The sequence below is a fragment of the Oreochromis aureus genome, linkage group 6 (genome assembly GCF_013358895.1).
Source record: "Oreochromis aureus strain Israel breed Guangdong linkage group 6, ZZ_aureus, whole genome shotgun sequence".
NCBI classification, from domain to species: domain Eukaryota; kingdom Metazoa; phylum Chordata; class Actinopteri; order Cichliformes; family Cichlidae; genus Oreochromis; species Oreochromis aureus.
The window spans coordinates 11,806,946-11,827,431 of NC_052947.1; the positions used below are offsets into that span (position 1 = coordinate 11,806,946).

The 20,486-nt window shown below is 39.2% G+C and overlaps 2 protein-coding genes across 3 annotated transcripts; both read right to left on the reverse strand.

The window, feature by feature from the left end:
* Nucleotides 1–2,100: 2,100 nt before the first annotated feature.
* On the reverse strand, nt 2,101–10,865 carry LOC116329988 (hsp90 co-chaperone Cdc37-like). Of its 2 annotated transcripts, none has more exons than XM_031752134.2 (8): nt 10,580–10,865; nt 6,701–6,997; nt 6,515–6,620; nt 4,944–5,059; nt 4,736–4,858; nt 4,468–4,650; nt 2,465–2,536; nt 2,101–2,348 (listed from the first exon to the last, which is right to left on the reverse strand). In XM_031752134.2, the coding sequence occupies exons 1-8, from the start codon at nt 10,685–10,687 to the stop codon at nt 2,238–2,240; spliced, it is 1,116 nt and encodes a 371-aa protein (XP_031607994.2). In that variant the 5' UTR covers nt 10,688–10,865; the 3' UTR covers nt 2,101–2,237. The 2 variants fall into 2 exon arrangements, with proteins under 2 accessions (XP_031607994.2, XP_031607992.2); XM_031752132.2 differs by having other exon boundaries at nt 10,531–10,865.
* Nucleotides 10,866–12,934: 2,069 nt separating this feature from the next.
* LOC116329983 (cell adhesion molecule 4-like) lies at nt 12,935–19,990 on the reverse strand. The gene is made up of 5 exons (XM_031752129.2): nt 19,782–19,990; nt 17,171–17,440; nt 16,591–16,923; nt 15,479–15,736; nt 12,935–15,357 (listed from the first exon to the last, which is right to left on the reverse strand). Exons 1-5 carry the CDS (start codon nt 19,978–19,980, stop codon nt 15,179–15,181), a joined length of 1,239 nt encoding a protein of 412 aa, XP_031607989.2. The 5' UTR covers nt 19,981–19,990; the 3' UTR covers nt 12,935–15,178.
* Nucleotides 19,991–20,486: the final 496 nt, after the last annotated feature.

Below are 20,486 nucleotides of genomic sequence, written 5' to 3' on the forward strand. Positions count from 1 at the left end.
ACACTGATACTCACAGAAAATGTGAGTAGAATAGCTTGAACAGATACTAAACCTGTGCTGCCTTTTGTCATTGAGAGAGGATCTGATTTGTTAGCATTACAGCCAAATAATAATAGAAATTGTCCACGCACATGCACGCACACACACACACATTTTTTTTTCCATGACGCTGCCTTGCTCCCATCAGCTTTTATAGGCATTATCTAGATTTGATTCCTCCCCAGGACCTGCACTGATCGTTCCCTATTTACAAAAGTGACGGCGCAAAGACGCTTTGCCTCGAAAAAATCCCGCACAGAACACTAAATCAAACCCACCAATTAATTATGAAGGAGAGAGAGAGGGCGGCCCAGCAATTAATTATGCAAGTGACAGGGAGCGAGGGAGAGAGAGAGAGAGCATTTAGAGAAAAATAAATGGACAATAGTTAAGCTCACTTTACTGTAAGAGAGACTTCCAGGGACAAATACAGCATAAGAAACTCCAGAGTAGACACAAGCAGCAAAACCTGAGCTGAAATGTCAGTTTGTCAATAAAGAGAAAATGATCTGAATGGTCTGGAGACTTTATTCAACATTTTACTGGCTAAAACATCATTGATCAAGCAAACTGTTTAGTTAATACATGTCCAAAGCGGCAATGTGTCCAGCTTTGTGATCATAAATAAAAAACAGTTGCCAGTTTTAGTCTGAAATGTCTGCACCTAAACACTAAAGCCCACAAAAAGCAGCAATAAACTGATAATGTTTCCACATATTTTCAGGCGCTCAATCTGAATTGTTTCAAACATAGCTGAATAAGAGCCGGCATATTTGGCTCCACTTACTCATAATATGGTGTATTATGGTATAAGGTGCATCATACCAATCATACACTGTCATAAAAACAAGCATATATGCGTAAAATATTGTGTCTTGTGTCCGACACTGTAAACTGGAAAACTCAAAGTAGTTAACAAGATAAACTTACACCAGCTTAAACAAGTTATGAAGGGTATTACACATGCTGCGATAGACTGTGTGAAGTAAAGACGGGAGAAAGAGAATTAAAAACAAAGTTGTTGGATTCATGTCACCGAGTTAGCACAGATGGCTGCTGATGTTCTGAGAAACTATAAAGACCTAAACTTTAATTTATCTGTATTAGAATTTCATATGACGGCATCAGCCATCATATGAAAGCCTGTTCACTGTAAAACTTTTTTATGACTTAAACTCCATACTTGTTGAGCTTAAGTAACATATAGTGTGACTGTTGCTGCATTAATTTATAACTTCCTTTTCAGTCACTGGAATAAATCTAAAAAATTTGAGCTTTTTTAGGCATCTTTCCTTTTGTTTTGTTTATTTAACTGGTGCTTTTAGCTTGATATTTAAATTCAAATTTAATCCAGTCCAAAGGTGCTTTACTAGCACGACAGTTTATCACAGCTAAGTTGCCAAAACATAAAAAGACAATTTAATGAAGTTTCGCAAGAATACTAAAAAAAGAATATTAAAATAATGCAACAATTGACACATCAATTAATGAATTGACTTTATTTCAATTTAACTAAATAATATAGATTTTATGCATGCGTCCAGCTCATTCTCTATTGATATATTATTTATCAGTTACATCTTTAATGAACTTAAGATTCAACAATCACAAAAAAGCTGTCTACCACACCGGCTCAGTCATCTTTACCCAAATACGACTTTAGGTGGCGCTGTTGACCACAGTGGGACAACAGAGACAACCAAGCAGAAAGAACTGCTCTTTACGCCTGACATAGGCTGTGACACCTTTTCAGAATACAAAATGATGTTTGGATGAAGTGATCATACTGAGAGAGAAGAGTGTTTTTTTAAGCTGCGGTCTGCAGAGAAACGTGACCCAGCTACAGCTGTGAAACTGAAAGTACATCCTGAGTAACTATAGAATTTCAAAACGCAGATTGTATTAACATGTTTGAAAGAACTGGCTTTTTAAAGATGATTAACAGCAGGGATAAATCTGTCTGCCCTTACTGTCAGTAACAAAAATAAGAACAGATTCATAAAAATACTTCTTTAAAACTAATCTTCAAATACTCTTTTATCAAAAAATACACAATACACATTTCACGGTATATGCACATGCATTTAATTGACTAGATTTAGTTTAACATGGAGACATTTAAAAACAAAGCAGCTAGAAACAACACCTATATAACAACACACAGTAGGTACATTGACTAGGTTTATAATAAAGTATTATTAATCCTCTTCCTTGTCCCCATCTTCATCTTCATCCCCATCCTCATCCCCTCTGGAATCAGGGACCCACAATCCAGAGTCAATACACCTCTGCAGGTGGTATTTTCCTTCCTATGGACAGAGAAACATGGTGACACCAGTTTGAGACAACAACAACAACACAGAAACTTTGTGGTCAAGCTGCTTTTAATGACTATAAATTATTTTAGGCAGAGACACACACACACCTCAGGGTCCAGCATGCTCATAGCTTCCTGCAGCATCTGAATGTTCTTCTCATCAAAGCTCCTCTTTAGCTCCTATGAGACAATAAATTCATCACTCTTCTCCTTTTATATTAATATGAACTTGCTTGCTTGAACTGAAGAAAACGTTAGCACAACCTCTTTGAAGCACATATGTAAACCTGGTAGTGTTTACCTTGCACTGTGCTCACATCTGACAGGTAGAGTCCACTCTGCTGACCTTTATTCTACCGACTCCTCTGATTATTCAAATGGCAACACGATCACTTGCACAAACTACACGATTATCAAAGTAACAAGGCTTTTCTTTTTTATGGCATGAAATGAGAGGGACTTTTAATGACCTTTCAGTCTTTGAAAAGAAACCTTAGCTGTGAGACACAACTTCAGTGAAGCTAAAGTAAAGGTGCATAAACAATCCATCCAATGAGGACGCCGGAACAATACATACAAGTAAAGATTACCAACCAAGTCTGTGAGCTTAAGTAAGTAGAATTACTTATCAAGGTTAGGTTTAATGCTGAAGTCAGTTTGGTTTAACCCTAGAACACTATCGCTATAAATAGTAACATGATCACTAGTGCCGGGTGATTTTTACCCGATATAATATAACCAATGAAAAGTAATCAAATATATCAAAATATGACAACACATGACAAATTAGAGTGGTCTTCTTTTACTTTCAACTGTGCCATGTCTAACAAAATGAAAAATAAACCTCCTAAAACAAAATAATGACTCTGGAAAGCTGGTCTTTGGTCCACCCATTCCTGGGACATTTGAGACTTCCGTGGTGAAGGCACAGGCTCCTCGACACGCAAACAGCTGCAGGAGAGAGAAATCATGTAAATGTATTTTCTCGGGTGTAAATCACCCGGCGATAGTGTTCTAGGGTTAAAAAGAACAAAAAACAAAACAAGTAAGAGAGAATATTCCAACAACAGGACTGTAATTATCTAAAAAAAACATAAACTGCATGGATAATTAGGCCTTTACTTTACAACTACAACAGGATTAGTATGTGTCAAGTGTAGCATGAAGTAGGAGGAGCTTGTCTTAGTTGTGTGAATGTGTTGAGTTTAAATAGTTAAGGAGAAGCTATATTCTCTAAATATATCTACGTTTAAGAAGACTGGATCGTCCATCCTTCAAAAGCCTGTTATTTCTTCCTCCACTTCCTAGCCACTCCTCACTGGATAATTACAGCTTCTATGGGCTAATTTGCAGTTTTGACTTTTCTGGGCTTTTAGCTTCATCTGATATACCAAAACAAAGCGTCTGAGCTGCTGTGTACAGTTAGGACACTTTAACAATGTTTAAAAGCTGAGGCAATTTAACCACGAGACGGTGAGGTGTTTAGCTGCAGTGTGCGACTGCATGAAATGCTGCAGAAGCTTACAGTGTGTGTAGGAACCTTTGACTTTCTAAACACACCCCATGAATTATTCTGAAAAACAAAGAGAGTGTGCTACAAACTCTGGGATACTGAAACAGAGAAGGAAACAGTCGCAACAAGTTGGTTTGTGAAACTTCTTATCTCCTAAATCTTCCACCATTCAGACGTAACTGTGTTGGACAGTGAAAGTGTTTAGGAATCAGAGCAGCTCAGCCACAAAGGGGTCAGCCATGCTGATCGGGTAAAGTTAGAGAGCGGGACCGCCGAGCGCTGAGGCACGCAGTGGGTAAAAGTCTGGCATTGGTTTCCATGGCCGAGCAGCTCCTGTTGGTGTAATGTGCAGCTGCTCCAGTACTTTTATCCATATCATGTATATCAACTTTCATCTTCAGTTTGGTTGAGAGGTTTTTTTCTTAATAAAATGTTTAATAATCACTATCAATCAACACTTCACCCTCTGATCCAGCGTGTTATCTTCTCTTTTTAAGTCATTTACTGAAATGAGTAAGAGTATTCATCATACTTGTTAATGCATGAAAAATTGCTGCTCCAAAATTCTCTCCAGAGTCTGTCTGCATATATGGCCTACCTTTGGTAGCGATTCATAGACCTCTACAGGGTCCAAACCACCTGGGCCCAGTCTCTTCTGTATCTCCTCCTCCTCCAGCTCTTTCACAGTTTTCTCCATACGAGTCTGTGCAGAGCTGCGGACCCGCTCCTTTAGCATCTCCAGCTCATGCTCAAATGCATCTTGGTACGGCTTATCTAGAGTCTGACATGGACACGCACGCATATGACAATGACTGAATTCTCTTGAGCATAGCGACTGCACAGTAAAGCACGTTTAAGTAGCATACCTTGATCTTTGAGAAGAACTGTCTGAAGCAGCCTCTCGGGTCAACTTTCAGCGTCCGAGCCAAATCCAAGATGAACTGCATGACAATGGCTTGGTGGGCCACCTGCTCCATCAGGGCGTGTTTCTGCAAGCATATGGAGAGTTTTGAAGGCTCTACCTACCTGAATTTCAACCTCAACATGCACTAACACGCTCCCCACTGCACTCACCTCATCTATCTCGTACTCGATACAGATGACAACAAGGTAATTAGCAGTCTCTTCGCACACCAGGTGCGGGTGGTCTGACTGATACTGCTGACTATCATCCCAGTGCCGCAGCATCCCTGGAAAACGCCATGGTATTGAGCATTATGCTAAGCACAAGCACATCTCCAGAGGTTATATGATTGAAAAAAGAATGGAAATAGAGATCAGCTTCAATATTTTTAGATCTTACAAAATGAGATTTAATACATTTAAATTATTGACCTACTGTGCTTATTTTTTCATCACTGCATTCTTGGACTTCGTTTCTTTGCTTTGTCAGTTCTAAGGAAAATTCTTCTCACCCACTATCACACAAACTGCTCTTTCCCCTTCATTTTAGCCAGCTTCCTTTTGAATAGTTGCTCTCGTAAAGATAGCAGCTAGTTATTTCTTCCGCTCACAGCCACTAGTGTGTTCTTAATAAACAGTATTCGGATATTCCCTGCCACTGACATCAGGAGCAAGAGTATGAAAAATGTTCAGAGCAGCGTAAAGCCTGAGCTTTTTTCCTATGCTAACTTCATTGTTTGAAACTTTTCCATGCTTATCATGAATACCCACTACAGTAAGTCCTTTGCTTTTAGTTACTGAAATACTGCCTTCACTTGCGAAATCACTGCTGTTCTTGGTACTCAAGTCATCCCTTTTTTTAAATATATGTGACTGCTTACACAACCCATTTTAAGGGGAACTCCATTAAGTCTGTGACAACAATAATGACATTAATATGGGCTTCTGAGTGTAGACTTTTCAAAAAGAAGTCTTAAAAATGAGAGCTTCTAAGATAAGAAAAGGGGAATTTTTTAAGAAAGTGTGTGGACACACTGAATTTTGCTCTTTATCCGTTTCTATGTGAAGCAATTAAAGACATACTCCCTCCTTCCCCATGACCCCTCCCCACTTCGTTTCATTTCAGAGGAGAACTCTGGCGCACAAAAGCTGAAAGCATTTAATTACCAGGCAATATGAGCGAGTGGAAGTCCCTCCAGGATATATTTTACTGGGTGTTGTCCTGTTTACTCCAAGCATAATTCTACAAACAGGAAATCCACACTTAAAAAAATGTAATCGGTCATATTCTGGGAAATGACGTCTCTAAGAGTTTACTGCAACAAAAAGCTAGTGGATCGTTTCTTTTCTGTGTCTGTTTAAAGCGGGTCACATACGGCTCTCTGTGATCTCTAGTGGGCTAGACCAGTAAACCATCCCCTTTCTGTCACTGTAAAGAAGGTGGTCAGTGTTTCTGGCCCCTGCACCTTATGAACATGGAGCTGTCAATCAGTGGAAACTGTATTTTACAACACATTTAACAACTTGTAGCTACAGGACTGTCCAGAGCCTATGATAAATTTAGTGTCTTTGAAACGTCTGGGACAATGAGTAAACATTTATTTGTAGACTCTGAATGACACATATTTTCCACCTGGTGGAGGAGGAGAGCAGTGGAAGAGAGCGGGATAAGGGAAGTAGTGAGGCAGGACAATGTGTGGGAGTATAGGGGGAAACACAAAAAACACAACCAGCTCACTTACCAAAGTGTTTGATTTTTTCCCCATACTTCCCCAGAAAGTTCTTGTGGTTCTCCACCTTTTCCTCCCCAGTTTCCTCCTTTGATAAAGGCTTAATGTTGAGCACACTCTGCAAAGCAAGATAAGACAACAGTTAAATCAGTAAACTGACAAGTTGACAAATCCCGTGGTCCCGATGGCCTGCGTTACCTTGCTGAAACCATCCTTGCTGATAGTGTCTACATTCCAGGGCAGCTTCTTCTCTTCTTTTCGGTGTTCTTCTAGCAATTTCTCAAAGGACTCCTCATCCTGTTTCAGTTTCTTTATTTCTGCCTGGACTTTTTTCAGCTCAGCTTCGCTCTCCTTATCCTCACCTCCCTCCCTCATTCTTTCTTCTAGGTATGCAAGTCGTCCCTGGGCTTCCTCTAATAGCCTCCTGCATTCTGCAAAGCTGGTTTCCAGGTCCTCCCCTCTCTGCTGAAACTCTACCATTTTCTCCAGCCGGCTCTGTTGTGGAGGTCCCGAGTGGATGGGAGCAAAGAGACAAACGTAAAATAAACATGAGGCAGAGACAGAGCTGAAAGCACAAGTGATTTAAAAGTGAAATGGGGACACCAAGATAAGAGCTATATGGACACTGGGTAGGGAGAAAACATACAAGAAGTATATTTAAATAAGAAGTATCCTGTTTAAATGTGTCAAATTTAATGTGGGCCCACTGTGAGTGTATGTATCCCAGAGAGCCGACATGCCTTTAAACGCTCAATTTCTGGCAGTTTTTTTTATACTTCAGACTCTGTTTGTTATCAAAGACAAATGATATCCTAATATGGTTATCTCAGGCATGTAGGTTTGGCAGTGACACCATAAGCCCCACCCACCTGCTATTTAAACCTTCTGCTTTTAATAGGGCAGCCAATCAGATGAAATCTAACTTTAAGTCAAGCTAGTCCTCCAAAGTCTTAGAATAAAAAACTGAAGCTGAAAAAGAGCTTTACAGGCCCACTTTAAAGATGGCATAATAGTAAAAAAGCACAAATGCAGTTCCCTGCATCAGGCACTGCTTTTCTGTAGTTTTAAAGAATTTTAATAAATTTAACAACTACAGAAAAAATCAATACCTGATGTAGGAGAAAGATCTCAAATAGCGACAGATACCAAAGGTCAATAACTTTAAGTTGCCTTACAATATTTCCTCTGAGCCACAAAAAAGAAAGACTGAGCTGTGTTATAATAGATTATAGATTATATTATTCTTGACCACTTCTGGTAGTGAAGTGGTCAAGAATAATATCTGGTACTTCTGATAGCGCACGACTGCATTTAAAAAGAAGCGCAAACGAGCATGTTTGTATGCTCTTTGACTGACCGCTGCCAAAAAGAATATCATTGAGATGACACGGCCGTGCTTTGGTTGTTACAGTTTTGGCTTTGACACGTTTCTTTTTAGTATATCTAACGTGATATCTGTAGTGGTTGTGTGTATGCACTGATGATTTGTTGGTTGACCGTTATATTAAAGGTACTGTGTGCTGATAACAGGCTCAAAAGAACAGTGCAAAACATGTTGGGCCACTACTCTTTTCTTTGTGTTTTGCTTCCAGGGGCCAGAGTTTCTTGTCATTTTTAAAAGTGGTCTTGAGCAATAGCTCTTCAGGATTTCTTAAGGTTTAAAGGATTTTCTTAGGACACTAACTGCTTTTTCACTCATTTGCAGTTCAGTCCTTCTACTTGCCTATATTCATTTCGTTACCAGCAGCCTGTCACATAGTCACATAATTTGCTATTGGTTGAATCTACAAATTATACTAAAGGAATTATGGACACAGAAAAGTACTGTGAAATGTTGATCCATCATGCAATACCATCTGATTGGTATCGGCTTCATTTTTCACCACAACACTGATCTCAAAAACACTGCCAGTGCAGTAAAAGCATATCTGAATAAAACAAAAGCACAGCTTCAGACTTTTGCTCAACACTGCACACAGAAACAGCTGGATATATTTATAGCATCACATTATTTTGTTTTATTTCTCCCTGTGTTAAGTTTAAATTGAGTACTGTTCTACAAAAACAAGATTAACGGGCTAGTGAGTTATGCTGAACCTACATTTAAGAGTTGTCATTATGTCGAAGGTGGTGCTCTTCAACCAAGCTTTATCACAAGGGTAACTCGTGTCCAACAGAACATAATATCTATGGAAACCTGTTGAGTGATACTTTAGTACAAGGTTGTACTGCAGCCCAAACTTTACAGATGAACTGCATGTGTTTGTTTTTTTTGGCAGCGCAAGCAGTCACATTAAAAATAAACAGCAGCACAGAGTGCACTGACTGCTAAAATGTTCCATTTACAGAACCCGTGTTGCAATTTTTTTTCACATATCTCATGTTTCTCCATGACAAGTTCCTTCCTGACTGAAAAAGGCAGCACATGATTGGTTCAGCTTACGCAGAAGAATGACATCTACAGTGTGACCAACAAGGTCACAAATAACCACCATCATGAGACCTCAGAGCTTGCTCCACAGCCCTTTGGCCTTTTTTAGTTTTACATATGTTTGCAGTGCAGACGGGAAAACAGGGTCATTGAACTCCAACTGGAGTCAAGAGTTCAACCGGGGTTTTGTGCCAGCTGTTGAAATACAATCAAAACAGTCTCTTAATAAATTCTTGCCTTGACTTTTGGGAGCTTTATTGACACCATGTAAGTACATGAGTGAGTTTACATGTGGTCACATTTATACAATCGCACAGTTCAAATAATCTAACTGGAATGTTCTTCTCCACATTTAACAACATTTCAAACACAGTGGTGTTCACTGGACTTTCCTGTTATCCTGGAAAGTTTTTACGTTTCAAACTGTAAAGTGTTAAAAAAAAAAACAGGTGACACAATAGGCAAAGGAAGCCAGGGAAATACTGAACACAACACGTTTCTCTAGAACCTTTCACTTCCTATGAGGCATAGGTAACAATGAGATAAGCTTATTAGAGCCAGTGTCCACAGACAGACACAGTCTGACCAACAGCGTTACTGTAGCAACCGCACTTTAATCTTACTTACACAAACTCCTTTTTTAAAAAAGTGATTTACCTTCTAACTAATGTCATTTAGATTAATTTTCTTCTCAAAATCCTGGCATGCTGTTGAACATATTAAACGTGTGACATCTCTTCACTGTACAATACACATTTTAGATTATGTGTGTACCATTAAAGAGATGAAGACTTTGAGATTGCATTAGAAAGCTCTGGAAAAGCTGATCAAGCAGAGTGTAGGAGGGGACTGAAAGCACTAGGAAAGCCTATTATTATTTTGGAGATCAGGAGCAGATCTTTACATGCTACCTCAGTCACGTCTACTCTGCACCTGCTTATTTGTTGCGGGCTGACATTTAACACTAGAACAGTCTTATCAGAGGTGATCTAAAATGAAAGCCATGTTAACATAACCTTTCCTAGAAATTAAAAAAAAAGGCAAAGGAAGCAAAAATATCTATATGTTGCATTTCCTGTTACATGACACTGCACGTTTCAGTTGTATGTTTTGATAATTTAAAATAAACCTTTTAATTTCTTCTAGTGGTTTTTTTCTGGCTTTGGAAACTTTTTTTTTTTTTGTTAATGTGGCAGTGGACTTCTCTTTAACAGCTGTATTCCTCTTTTTGTACTTTCTTTGCCCTCCTCCTTCAAATTTCTTATTGTTTACCATGTTTCAGATGCTGAAAGATTTCAAGTAATTTCCCCTTTTAAAATAAGCTCATGTTACCCAACAGCAAAGTATATGGAAACCCCCCAAAACTTTACAGAATTATCTCACTATCTCACACACAGCGTTGCTTTTTCTTTCTCTATCGGTGACTCATCACCAGACCGGTGGCCACCTTTAGGAAACTAAAAACAATAAACCCCAGCCTGCAGCCGAATTGTGTATATCCGTTGTGTATTTACACATAAGTAACACCGGCTGCTCAAACTGTCTACTCCTCTCGGTTTCGGTTTGCTACTACAGGTTTACTAATGGGAAGACTAACCAGGTGTAGCACTCCAAACTTCACGGCTAGCACTACTGTCACTGCTGACCCGGTGTCTCATTCTGAACAAGCTCGGAGTGTCCACGAACGGGCACGTGGCATCTTCATCGTCTGACACGTAGATGTGGTCCCACACGCTGTAGTCGACGCCGCTCATGCTGTCCGACTCCTATCAGTTATACTAAGAGGCAGCTTCTGTGAGCCTAAACCGACAAAACATGAGGCAAGCGAGCAAAGACGACAAAACTGGACAGAGTCCAATCTTCTTAGCGAAACAAGCTAAGAGGAGAAATCCCGTATCCAAGGACAACGCCAGGCGCCATGCAGCCACTCAAATCACGTCATCAAGAAGCGCGGAAAGTGTAGCGTTTGCTTATGGTTGGATTAAAAGAGTGTGCGCTTACACTGGCTGCGCAAGAGACTTGAACTACACATATTTATATTCTATATATTAATGATAAATAGATGCAATGATTTATTGAAACGTGTGCAAACATACATGGGCATACACCATATACTGTAGGGAAAAAACTGAGTTTGCAGAATTCCAGTGAGCTTGAAAGTCGACATTTATTCCTCAACACAGCCTGAGCTCCAGGCAAGCTTTCTTGTCATTTCTATAAGTAGATTTTAGGAACAGTCTTCTTGAAGCTCTTCTTTGGATGTTAGCTGCTTTCCGGTTTTCTGTCAAGTCGAGGTGAGGCGTATGATAGGATTATTATTTTGTTTCTATCCTCCAAGTTCAGTATGTAGCCCACTGACTTCTGTTAAATTATTATTATTATTATTGTTAATGGGGTGGGGTGTTATAACCTGCACCCTTCGGTCAAAAGTATTGGGCCACACCTCTTAATCTTTGCCACCGATTCAGCACATCAGTTTGTCTTCCTTCCAATTCCACCATCAGCTCTACCAAAGTGGAAGTGATTTTAGGAACCCTAGTAATTTAGCCATAAAGTGGTAGACCACATAAAGTTACAGAGTAGGGTCACTGAATGCTGAGGCCCATAATAAGTGAAAGTCACCAACACTCTGCTGACACATAACTGTGGAGTTCAGACCTCTGGTATTAACATCAGCATAAAAACTGCACCAGGAGCTTTGTGGCCTGTACTTGCAGGTGTGTCTTGGTTAAACATTTTTACCTTATTGGAAAATTATTTGAAATGAAAACAGCCTTCAAATGTTCTTTGAATATTTGTTTACAATGTTTTCTTGAAAAGCGTTAGATCCTGTAGTCTTGTAGTTTTGAACTTATTCAAGCAGTTTTGCTGAGTTTACGAAATAAAAGGATATAAAGAAAATGAAACACCAATTTGAACTTGTTTTGATAGTTTTGCAGTTCATCATGAACTCTTGTGACCATAAAAACACAGGAGGGCAGATGTTTCCTCTGGAAGTGTTTTTATATGCACAGATTTTCCCCATGGCAACTTGGAAAAAAAGCACGCTGTCAGGCTTGTTCATCAGAAGTTCTTGTTGTGCATATGACTGTGAGGGATTACGCCATAAAGGAAACGCCTGCTTTAAGCGCAGCCTCACAGGAAAGCAGTGCATTCCTTCCAGTAAGAAAAGGGGTTTAATTTCTGATTTTCAGAATGTCCAAGATTTCCAAATCACATTTTTTGATGAGTCAAGCTACTTTAATGATTTATTAATTTGTTACATCGTAGCTATTTATAAACATCAGGGAAGAATATTGTTTTGCTGAGAAAAAATGGTTACATGTGTTACTTTTTATCCATTCATCCAGTAGCTCAAGATAATGGAGATCCTATCAGGCTTGCGGGTGGCTGCTGGAGCCTATCTTAGCTATCATGGGATGAGAAGCGGGGTACACCCTGAACACACTGCCAGTCTATCGCAGGGCTAAAAGTGTACAATATGAAAGGTCTTTAAAGAACAGCTAAACAGCCAGGCCTCACACACTGAAGTGATTCCAACAATAACAAACACAAGGGAGGGCATTAGACCAGCCTTAATTATGTTTAGCATGAGATATATTTTAAGTGGTTTACAAGCGTTACTTATTTCATCAGCGGGGGAGAAATACTTTCTACTGGGGCTTACACAGGACTGAGACAAGGCTAACGTAAGAAGACAAGTTGGATGTTAAAGGAGGTTTGGGTGTGCTTTTTATCAGTTATGATGTTCTTTCAGTGAATAAGCCTGACATGATAAGAAAAACCAGGCTTCGTGCCCTCTTTTTTTTTTCCTTACTCCATTCACTGGAAATTTCTTCCTGTGAGGGAAGCAGGGGGAGGAAGCACATTTACTCACTCATCCTATGTACTAATTCTGCAGCGGAGTTTCCCCTGAAATCCAAAGACATCCAGAAGAGTGCAGGAGTTAATCTGGTGTTGAAGAATCTTATAAACAGGAAATTCGTAATTACCAGTTCCAGTTCTGTCATTACTTATGCGTTTGTGTTTATTGTTGTCACAGTGAAAGAACATGTCAGGCAGACTTTGATATACATACAGATATATTTCACATACAAGCCCTTGAACAATCAGGACCCATCATTATACTATATCACTCCATTAGTGCTTTTCACTCTCAGACTGCTCAAAGCTTACTTCAGCTTTCAGGGCCTTCTGTGGAATCAGCTCCTAAAAGACAAGCACCCTCTCTAATTTCAGTTTATAGTTAGGTCTAGATCAGGTAAGCCTGAACTGCCCATTAGTACGCCTAGGATCCTGGAAGGCTTCCCGTGATGCACTGAGTGTTTCTTCCACACTCACCTTTTTTCACTCTTCACTTAAAATGTTGTTAGTAGTTGAATTATTTGAATTGTTTAGTTATTATTAGTCTCTGGCTGTCTTTTGTCCTGTCTCCCTCCCCTCTGCTCCAAACATTTGCAGCAGATGGCTGCCCCTCCCTGAGTCTGCTTCTGTCAGAGATTTCCTCCTGTTAAAATTGAGGTCCCACCCCCGTTGCCAAAGTGTTTGCTAATAAGGGGTCACCTAATTGTTTTGGTTTTCTCTGTAGTGTCTTCACCTTACAATATAAAGCACCTTGCGTTATTATGATTTGGAACTATATAAATAAAAATGAATTGGACTGAATATAGACAAACAGACAAGGTGAGATTTTTCCACAGGATAAATAGAATCAGAAAAAATCAGGATATACGTTTCTTTCTTTTTTTTTTCAAAAAAGGTTCTGTAATTTATTTACATTTTCAAAATAAACACAAGCTCCAGTGTGCAGTGTATTATTACAACTTTGCTTTTTCACTAATACCCACAATATAACATAAACATTCACACATACTATATATACAAACATACATGGACGTGGCAACCGTTGGTAGGTCAGTAGCTGTTTGTTTGAATTGTAGATAATATATGAAAGATGGGGGTTGCTAACAGGTCAGAAACATGACGCCCTAACACGTCTTAGATGGTGTCAAACCTGAGGCTTCAAAACCTCAGCCCACAAGCCAGTGGGTGGTGTCACAGAGACCACTTATCTTTTACACTTTACTTTAGACTTTCTCAAGGTTTCAGGGCTTCGGTGGAAATTTCATATCCGATGTGAACAACAAAACACTTCAGCCTTGTCTATTTCCCACAAGCAGGTGAAAGTTAGCATGGCTCTAAGTTGGCACGCTCCTCTTCCAGATTCCTGGAAATGATGGGAGCTGCAAGTCTGAGGCAGCGTGCTGGCAGAGCCAATAACCTGCATGTTTCACATTTCTCCTCTGATTCTCTACAGTGGAGGTCAGGAGTGGAAAGAACGCCTGACACAATTAGAGCCACCACACTCGTTGAAGGAAGCAACTTAAATTCTCCTTTAGATTTTAGTACACAAAAGCACATGTCTAAATAAACAAACAAAATAAAACAGTTAAACAGCATGTTCATCCACACAGCAGTAATAGTGGATGTTCAGCCCTCTGCTTGCATACGGATTTGATGACATTAATTTACTTTCACATTTTCCAAAGCAAATTGAAAAAAAAGTGTGCAGAATCTTTAAGTTAGTGTCCTGCTAGTCTTGAGTTTGTACTTTTACAGTCATCAAATACTGAAAAAATAACAACTTAAAATAAAATAATATCAAATATTTCTCATAGAACTCGAGTTTCTCAGCAGTCAACAGTCAAAATCGAGACTAGAAGCAAGATGTAAAACAAAGTAGTGGCAGAAATACAGACAAAGGCCAGTAAGCTGCTGCCATGACAACAATACTAAATTCCAGGCTGTGTAACAAGGAAAAAGCTGGTGACATCCTGTGTTTTCAGTCTGTATCGACACAGGGCCTTTTAATTCCACACTCACTACAATGAAATATAGAGATCACTTCTTAAAAGCTACAACCCAAGACCTGCGATTTAAGGCAGCATATTTACAGGAAATGAGTGCAAAACTTTGCTGACTGCATTACAGTACCTTGAAAGCAGAAGGTTGATAAAAGAGGAAGGAGCTTTTTTTCCACTCAGTATTTAGGTCACTGGTCACGTCACTTAAAGTCTTCATTTCATGCTGTCATTTTTGTTGTTTTGTGTCATCAGATGTCATCAGTAGAGGAAGGTAACAACTACCTCAATCAAACCGGGATGATGTCAAACTTGGCAAATTGACTTAAAGAATCAGACAGCACCTAATGTCGAAGAAACAGCTTCAGACTTTTTGTCCACAGTTCAGACATTCTCGCAGTTTTGCAGAGGCAAGGCAGTGTGCTTAGGGAATCGTAAAACATCCTTTAGGTTGTAGCTTCCCTTTCGGTTTTGTTTATAGAAACGACAACACAGCACACAAAGTATGATGACAAACAGAACAGCTGCAGATACCCCAGCTATTATCCATATCAAGGGGGAAGCTGCAGAGTTGGGAAAGGGGGTTTGGTAAAGAAAACAGAAAAAGAGAATATTTTAAATTAGTCAAACAGAAAATAACCAAACACTGGAATTGAAACTGTGAAAAACAAACCAAAATCTCACCTTGTACATCAATGTTAAACTCCTTGGTGACAGTCCCTACTGTGTTGCTCACAGTGCAGATATACTGTCCTTCATGCTCAAAGCCTATAGATTTGATAGTGAGAATCCCGCCATTGTCGGAAAGTGAGCTATTTACTGGGACTGTCCAGGTGTATGAGGGGCTGGGGTTTCCCACAAACGAGCAGTTCAGGTGTAGAGTGTCTCCTTCTGTGACTGTGATATCATCTGGATTTGGTGGCCCTATTAGCTCAGGCCCATCTGTGTGATTATTGAAGGAAAAAAAAACAAAACATTTAGCAAAACAAACAATTTTGGAAGAGAAATTTCATATGGGGAAACATGGGCCTGTTTTCACAGTCGCGCAATTTTGTTAATCTCTGTAACTTTTCATCTGTGATAACTGACAGAGAAAAATGTTAACACTTTGGAAAAGTTAAACAAATTACTCACTAACATAATATACAGCAGAAAGTGGAAAGCACTGTCCACAGTTCAGCCCACTTTGCTTCATTTCTACTCTGTTAGATTTCAAAGGATCATATTTTACCAGTTTGTCCAGTTCATGATGTTTAACTGCTCTACTTACTTTGCAGGTTAATGCTCGCCACACTAAACATCTGACATAAAGTTTATATTACATGCAGTGTGACATTAAGGGGTCAGTCTGATAGTTTAGAGAGTTATTCTAGCCATATGACACTCTGAAAGAAGACTGACAGACTTTTCTTTCTTGAAGATTTGTTGCAATCAATTGCTTCCAGATTTAAATTGATATATACTAAAAAAAATTTCATTTAGGGTTTAAACACAATTACTATTATTTTTTTAAGGTTCACAAACAAAGTGGAGTTCTATTCTTGGTCTCTACAAACACACTGAGTATTTTAGTTTTTAGCAGCTAAATCCTCCACTATGTTCATCAGCTCATGTCAGTCAACGGTTTGTTGATGATGCTTTTTAGAGCCTGTTCATTAACAGTGATGAGAGCTATGAGGAAGAATTAAAACAGTAAAGTAATGGGACATAAAACTAAACCAGTGACATGAAACATGCTCAAAATGTCAAACTCTGAGGAACAGAACAAAGAACGTCTTTATTTCTCTCAGACTCACAGTGAACTATAGCAGGGAGTTTTTCTGATGTCACCACTGGAGGGCGCTGTGGTCCAGCTGGTCCCAGCTCCAGCTTGGCTTCACACCAGTACTGGGCTCCATTATCTTCTCTACTGGAAGTGATGTTCAGAGTGAAGGTCTCATTCATTGGTTTCTTCTCTTCACTGTGGTTGGACTGTAGGTGACGCAGTGCTGTGTTTCCTCTGTGGAAGGTCACAGTGAGGTTTTGAACAGGAGCTACGTTCTGTACGCTACACTGCAGGGTGTACTGCTGATTCTCAAACATCGGCCCGGTGTGGTTTACAAAGCTGATGGAGACACTTTCTGGAGGCTCTGAGGAGACAGGGAAAGAAACAAAAATGTAAAGAACACAGAATGTAAGCTAGAGGTTTGTCTGCAGCAGCTGAGAGTATGAATCCATGCAACTGTATGTTTCCACAGATAAAGAAGTTGAATTAATCTATGAATTAATAAATATAATAATAAGGTTATAAACGAATTATCGCTTTAGAATTATAACTAATTATAAATGATGTAAAATTCACTAACAAGTCTCCTGTTATAAAGTAAGCATACTTACGATAAAGAGTTGGATTCAGAATGGTAGTACACTGATCACCAGCATCATTGTTATAATAGCACTGTAGAGATATGTCCCATTCAGTCAGTCTGTCAACCGTCCACAAGATTGTGGTTCCATTTCTTGTAAATTTTCCCACAGCGTGCTCCAAATTTGAAGAATCTCCACTGCAGTCCTTCTGACATACATCACATGTAAAATTGGCTGGGTCACCGTACTTCACTATCAGTGCAGGTGGAGTGAACACAGGATACTCTGTGCAGCTAGAACCTGTAAGAAACACAGTACATGTTGTTATATGGTAGATTAGCAGATACACTTCATACACAGTGTGCACAGTTTTAATCAGACATTACTGTATATTTTGTATCCTGTAAAAAGTCTTGTTGCAACCCAATAAAATCTTTGTACATTATATGGCTCTGCTGTTCTCTCTGTGTGTGTATATGTTTATTTAAAATCAAACACAAAATTAATCAGCAAGATTATACAAGTAGATTCAACTTTTCAATTGGTATCAGAGCACTTTGTACAAGGTTTTTATATATATAATATTTTAGCATTAAGAAAGGAGAGAGATGTTGTTTACATAGTTACACACTCTGGTGACAAATTAAAGGAAAAATCTGAACAGTTGAACCCTGCAATAAGGGGAAGTTTTGGCCCTTATGTGCGTCTTCGGGGTACTTTCCTTGAGGCACAGTCAGAGCAAATCAATCATAAAGTTGTTCTGAATGATCACTTGGATCCTGTTCTATCCTAATTGGTCTCTTCTAGGATGTCACCATTTTCATATAGACGAGTCAGGGTCTCTGATTGGTTTAATGACTATAAAAAATCATGTAAATTATATGCTACAGACCTCACAGTCACTACACTCTCACTCTTCACTCTCAAATCCAGAGATGGGCAGTAACGCGTTACTTGTAACGCGTTACTGTAATCCGATTACTTTTTTCAAGTAACGAGTAATGTAAGGGATTACTATTGCAAAAACGGTAATTAGATTACCGTTACTTTCACGTAGGAACGCTGCGTTACTGCGTTACTAAAACCGTGATTTTTTGCGAGAACGTCTCATGACAGTGACGTAAGCGAGTGCGACGTTTGTGACAACAGCTGTCTGCAGATCATAATAATATATCGAAAAGGGACAGAGTGTAGCATGCAACGTTTAAAGCGTGGAAGTACTGACCTTATTTTGAGTTTGATTCCATAAAAGTGACAAAAACATTAGTGTCCGTTATGCGTGGAAGAAAACTTCTTTTACAGCGAAAAAACCCTAAACTTCCAAGCAAGCACCGAGTGTACTACGACGTAATGTGAAATTCACAGAGAAACTCGCGGATTCTTCCTCTGACCGCTGCAGCACACCTGCACCAGGGTAAACCTCCGCCTACCCCAGTCCTGCTTTACAGGTGAAAATAGAGCAACAGGACCGCTAGTCTTTGATTTTATTTATTTTCTGCTGTGTTTTACTTGCATCTATTTGAAAGAGTGAGTGTAAACACAAAAAAAATATTTTATTTTATGTGCTGGAATGTGCAGAAAATAGGTTTAAATGTTAAACAAATTTCTTCCAGTCAGAGAATGTTGCATATAATTTAATTTTTGCTTGATGCATAAAGTTAAAAGATTAAAACTAATAAAACAAGTTTTAAAAAGAGACTTTTCCATTTGATTACATTTTGTATGATGAATTATGCAGAAAAAGTAGAATTGGGCCGAAAGATCTATCGCTTTATCACCTATTCAGGTTGTAAATCGTGTTTTTAAAAAGTAACTAAGTAACTAAGTAACTAAGTAATTAATTACTTTTGAAAATAAGTAATCAGTAAAGTAACGGGATTACTTTTTGGGGGAAGTAATCAGTAATTAGTAACTGATTACTTTTTTCAAGTAACTTGACCAACACTGCTCAAATCAGTTTAACCAGTGTGGGTTAGCGTGACCAGATCCAGATGTTTGAAAAAGAGTAACTGTAACTGCAGGTTACAGGCTACTGTAGTTTATTTGAATGAAGTTTTCCTAACTCTCCTGCTAAGCAAATACATTCATCACAAATGGAAACTGTCTGAAAGTCTTTATAGGAAAGCTACTTTCGGCTGCTCCCTTATAAACAACAGATCACCACAGCGGGAAGCTTGAGGAAGTTTGATGTGGCAGATTTTTAGGTCGGATACCATCCGGACACAGTCCCAAATGGATCAAAGCGGAGAACTCGTAAATCACTGCGCCATGGAGCCACTTTGTAATACGTTTTTATCGCTCTAGTTTATACACTGTCTGGTTTCTCAGCCACCACTTCAACACCAAATGAAGGAACAGCTTTAGGAAGAATGCTTTTCCATCCGTAGAGGGGTCTTTGGAGGTCGATTCTGAGAAGCACTTAAGCTTTGCTAGTAAAACTTTATGTTGATTTCTTTTATTCCCCCCCCCCCCATTTATTTAATAACATGAGACATAATGAAATAATTAAATGTCTAAGTCTCATAATAAAAACACGAAACGTCAAGCTGTTGTAATACTTTGAAGCAGCAACACTCTACCCAAAACACCCCCCCAAAACTACGGGAAAAATCTGTGAGCAAACAGATAACGGGAAACTTACCAGAGCCGGACACACGGACGTCTCGGAAGGAGATCATCAAAGAAATAATGAGGAAAAGGTAACAGGAAAGCATCGTGTCCGGATAGTTTCGTTGGGAAAACGAAAAAAAAAAAAGTTTGTTAATAAAAAATCTCCGAGCCCAAAGTTTGTTCGCCAGCTGGCGTCTCGAATGAACTGAGAGCAGAAAAGATAGCAACATGGAGGCCCAGTCTCTTTTATAAGCTGTGGGCGGGGATCAGCGGGCTGGTCTTCTCTTTGGGAAAGTGAAATCGAAAACATCCATCCGGGAAATCTGAGTTTTCGGGGAAATCCAATTAAGAAAAAATAAGCGATGAACTCATGTCAGCCTCATAGCAGGCAGGTCCTCTGAACCCCCCCCCCAAACACACACACACACACACACACACACACACACACTGGTAAATGAAAACGTGTATGTAGTGTGACTAATCTGAGTGATAGACAATAACAGTCTGCAGTGTTTTGCTTTTAAATGTGTAAATTAGAAATATTTCAATAAACTCAAAAACTTCAGCAAACTGAAAAACTTCTGTACTTTATGTCCCTTCCTGCTGGTCTGCACACACAAATGCTGAGGCCTAGTTTTTTCAGTGAAGCAGATTTCCCTTATCTCTTTCCTGTGAAGCCTTCCTCCAGGACAAAGTCGTGTTCAGGACCAGCTCTCAACTGCTAAGACTGAAGCAT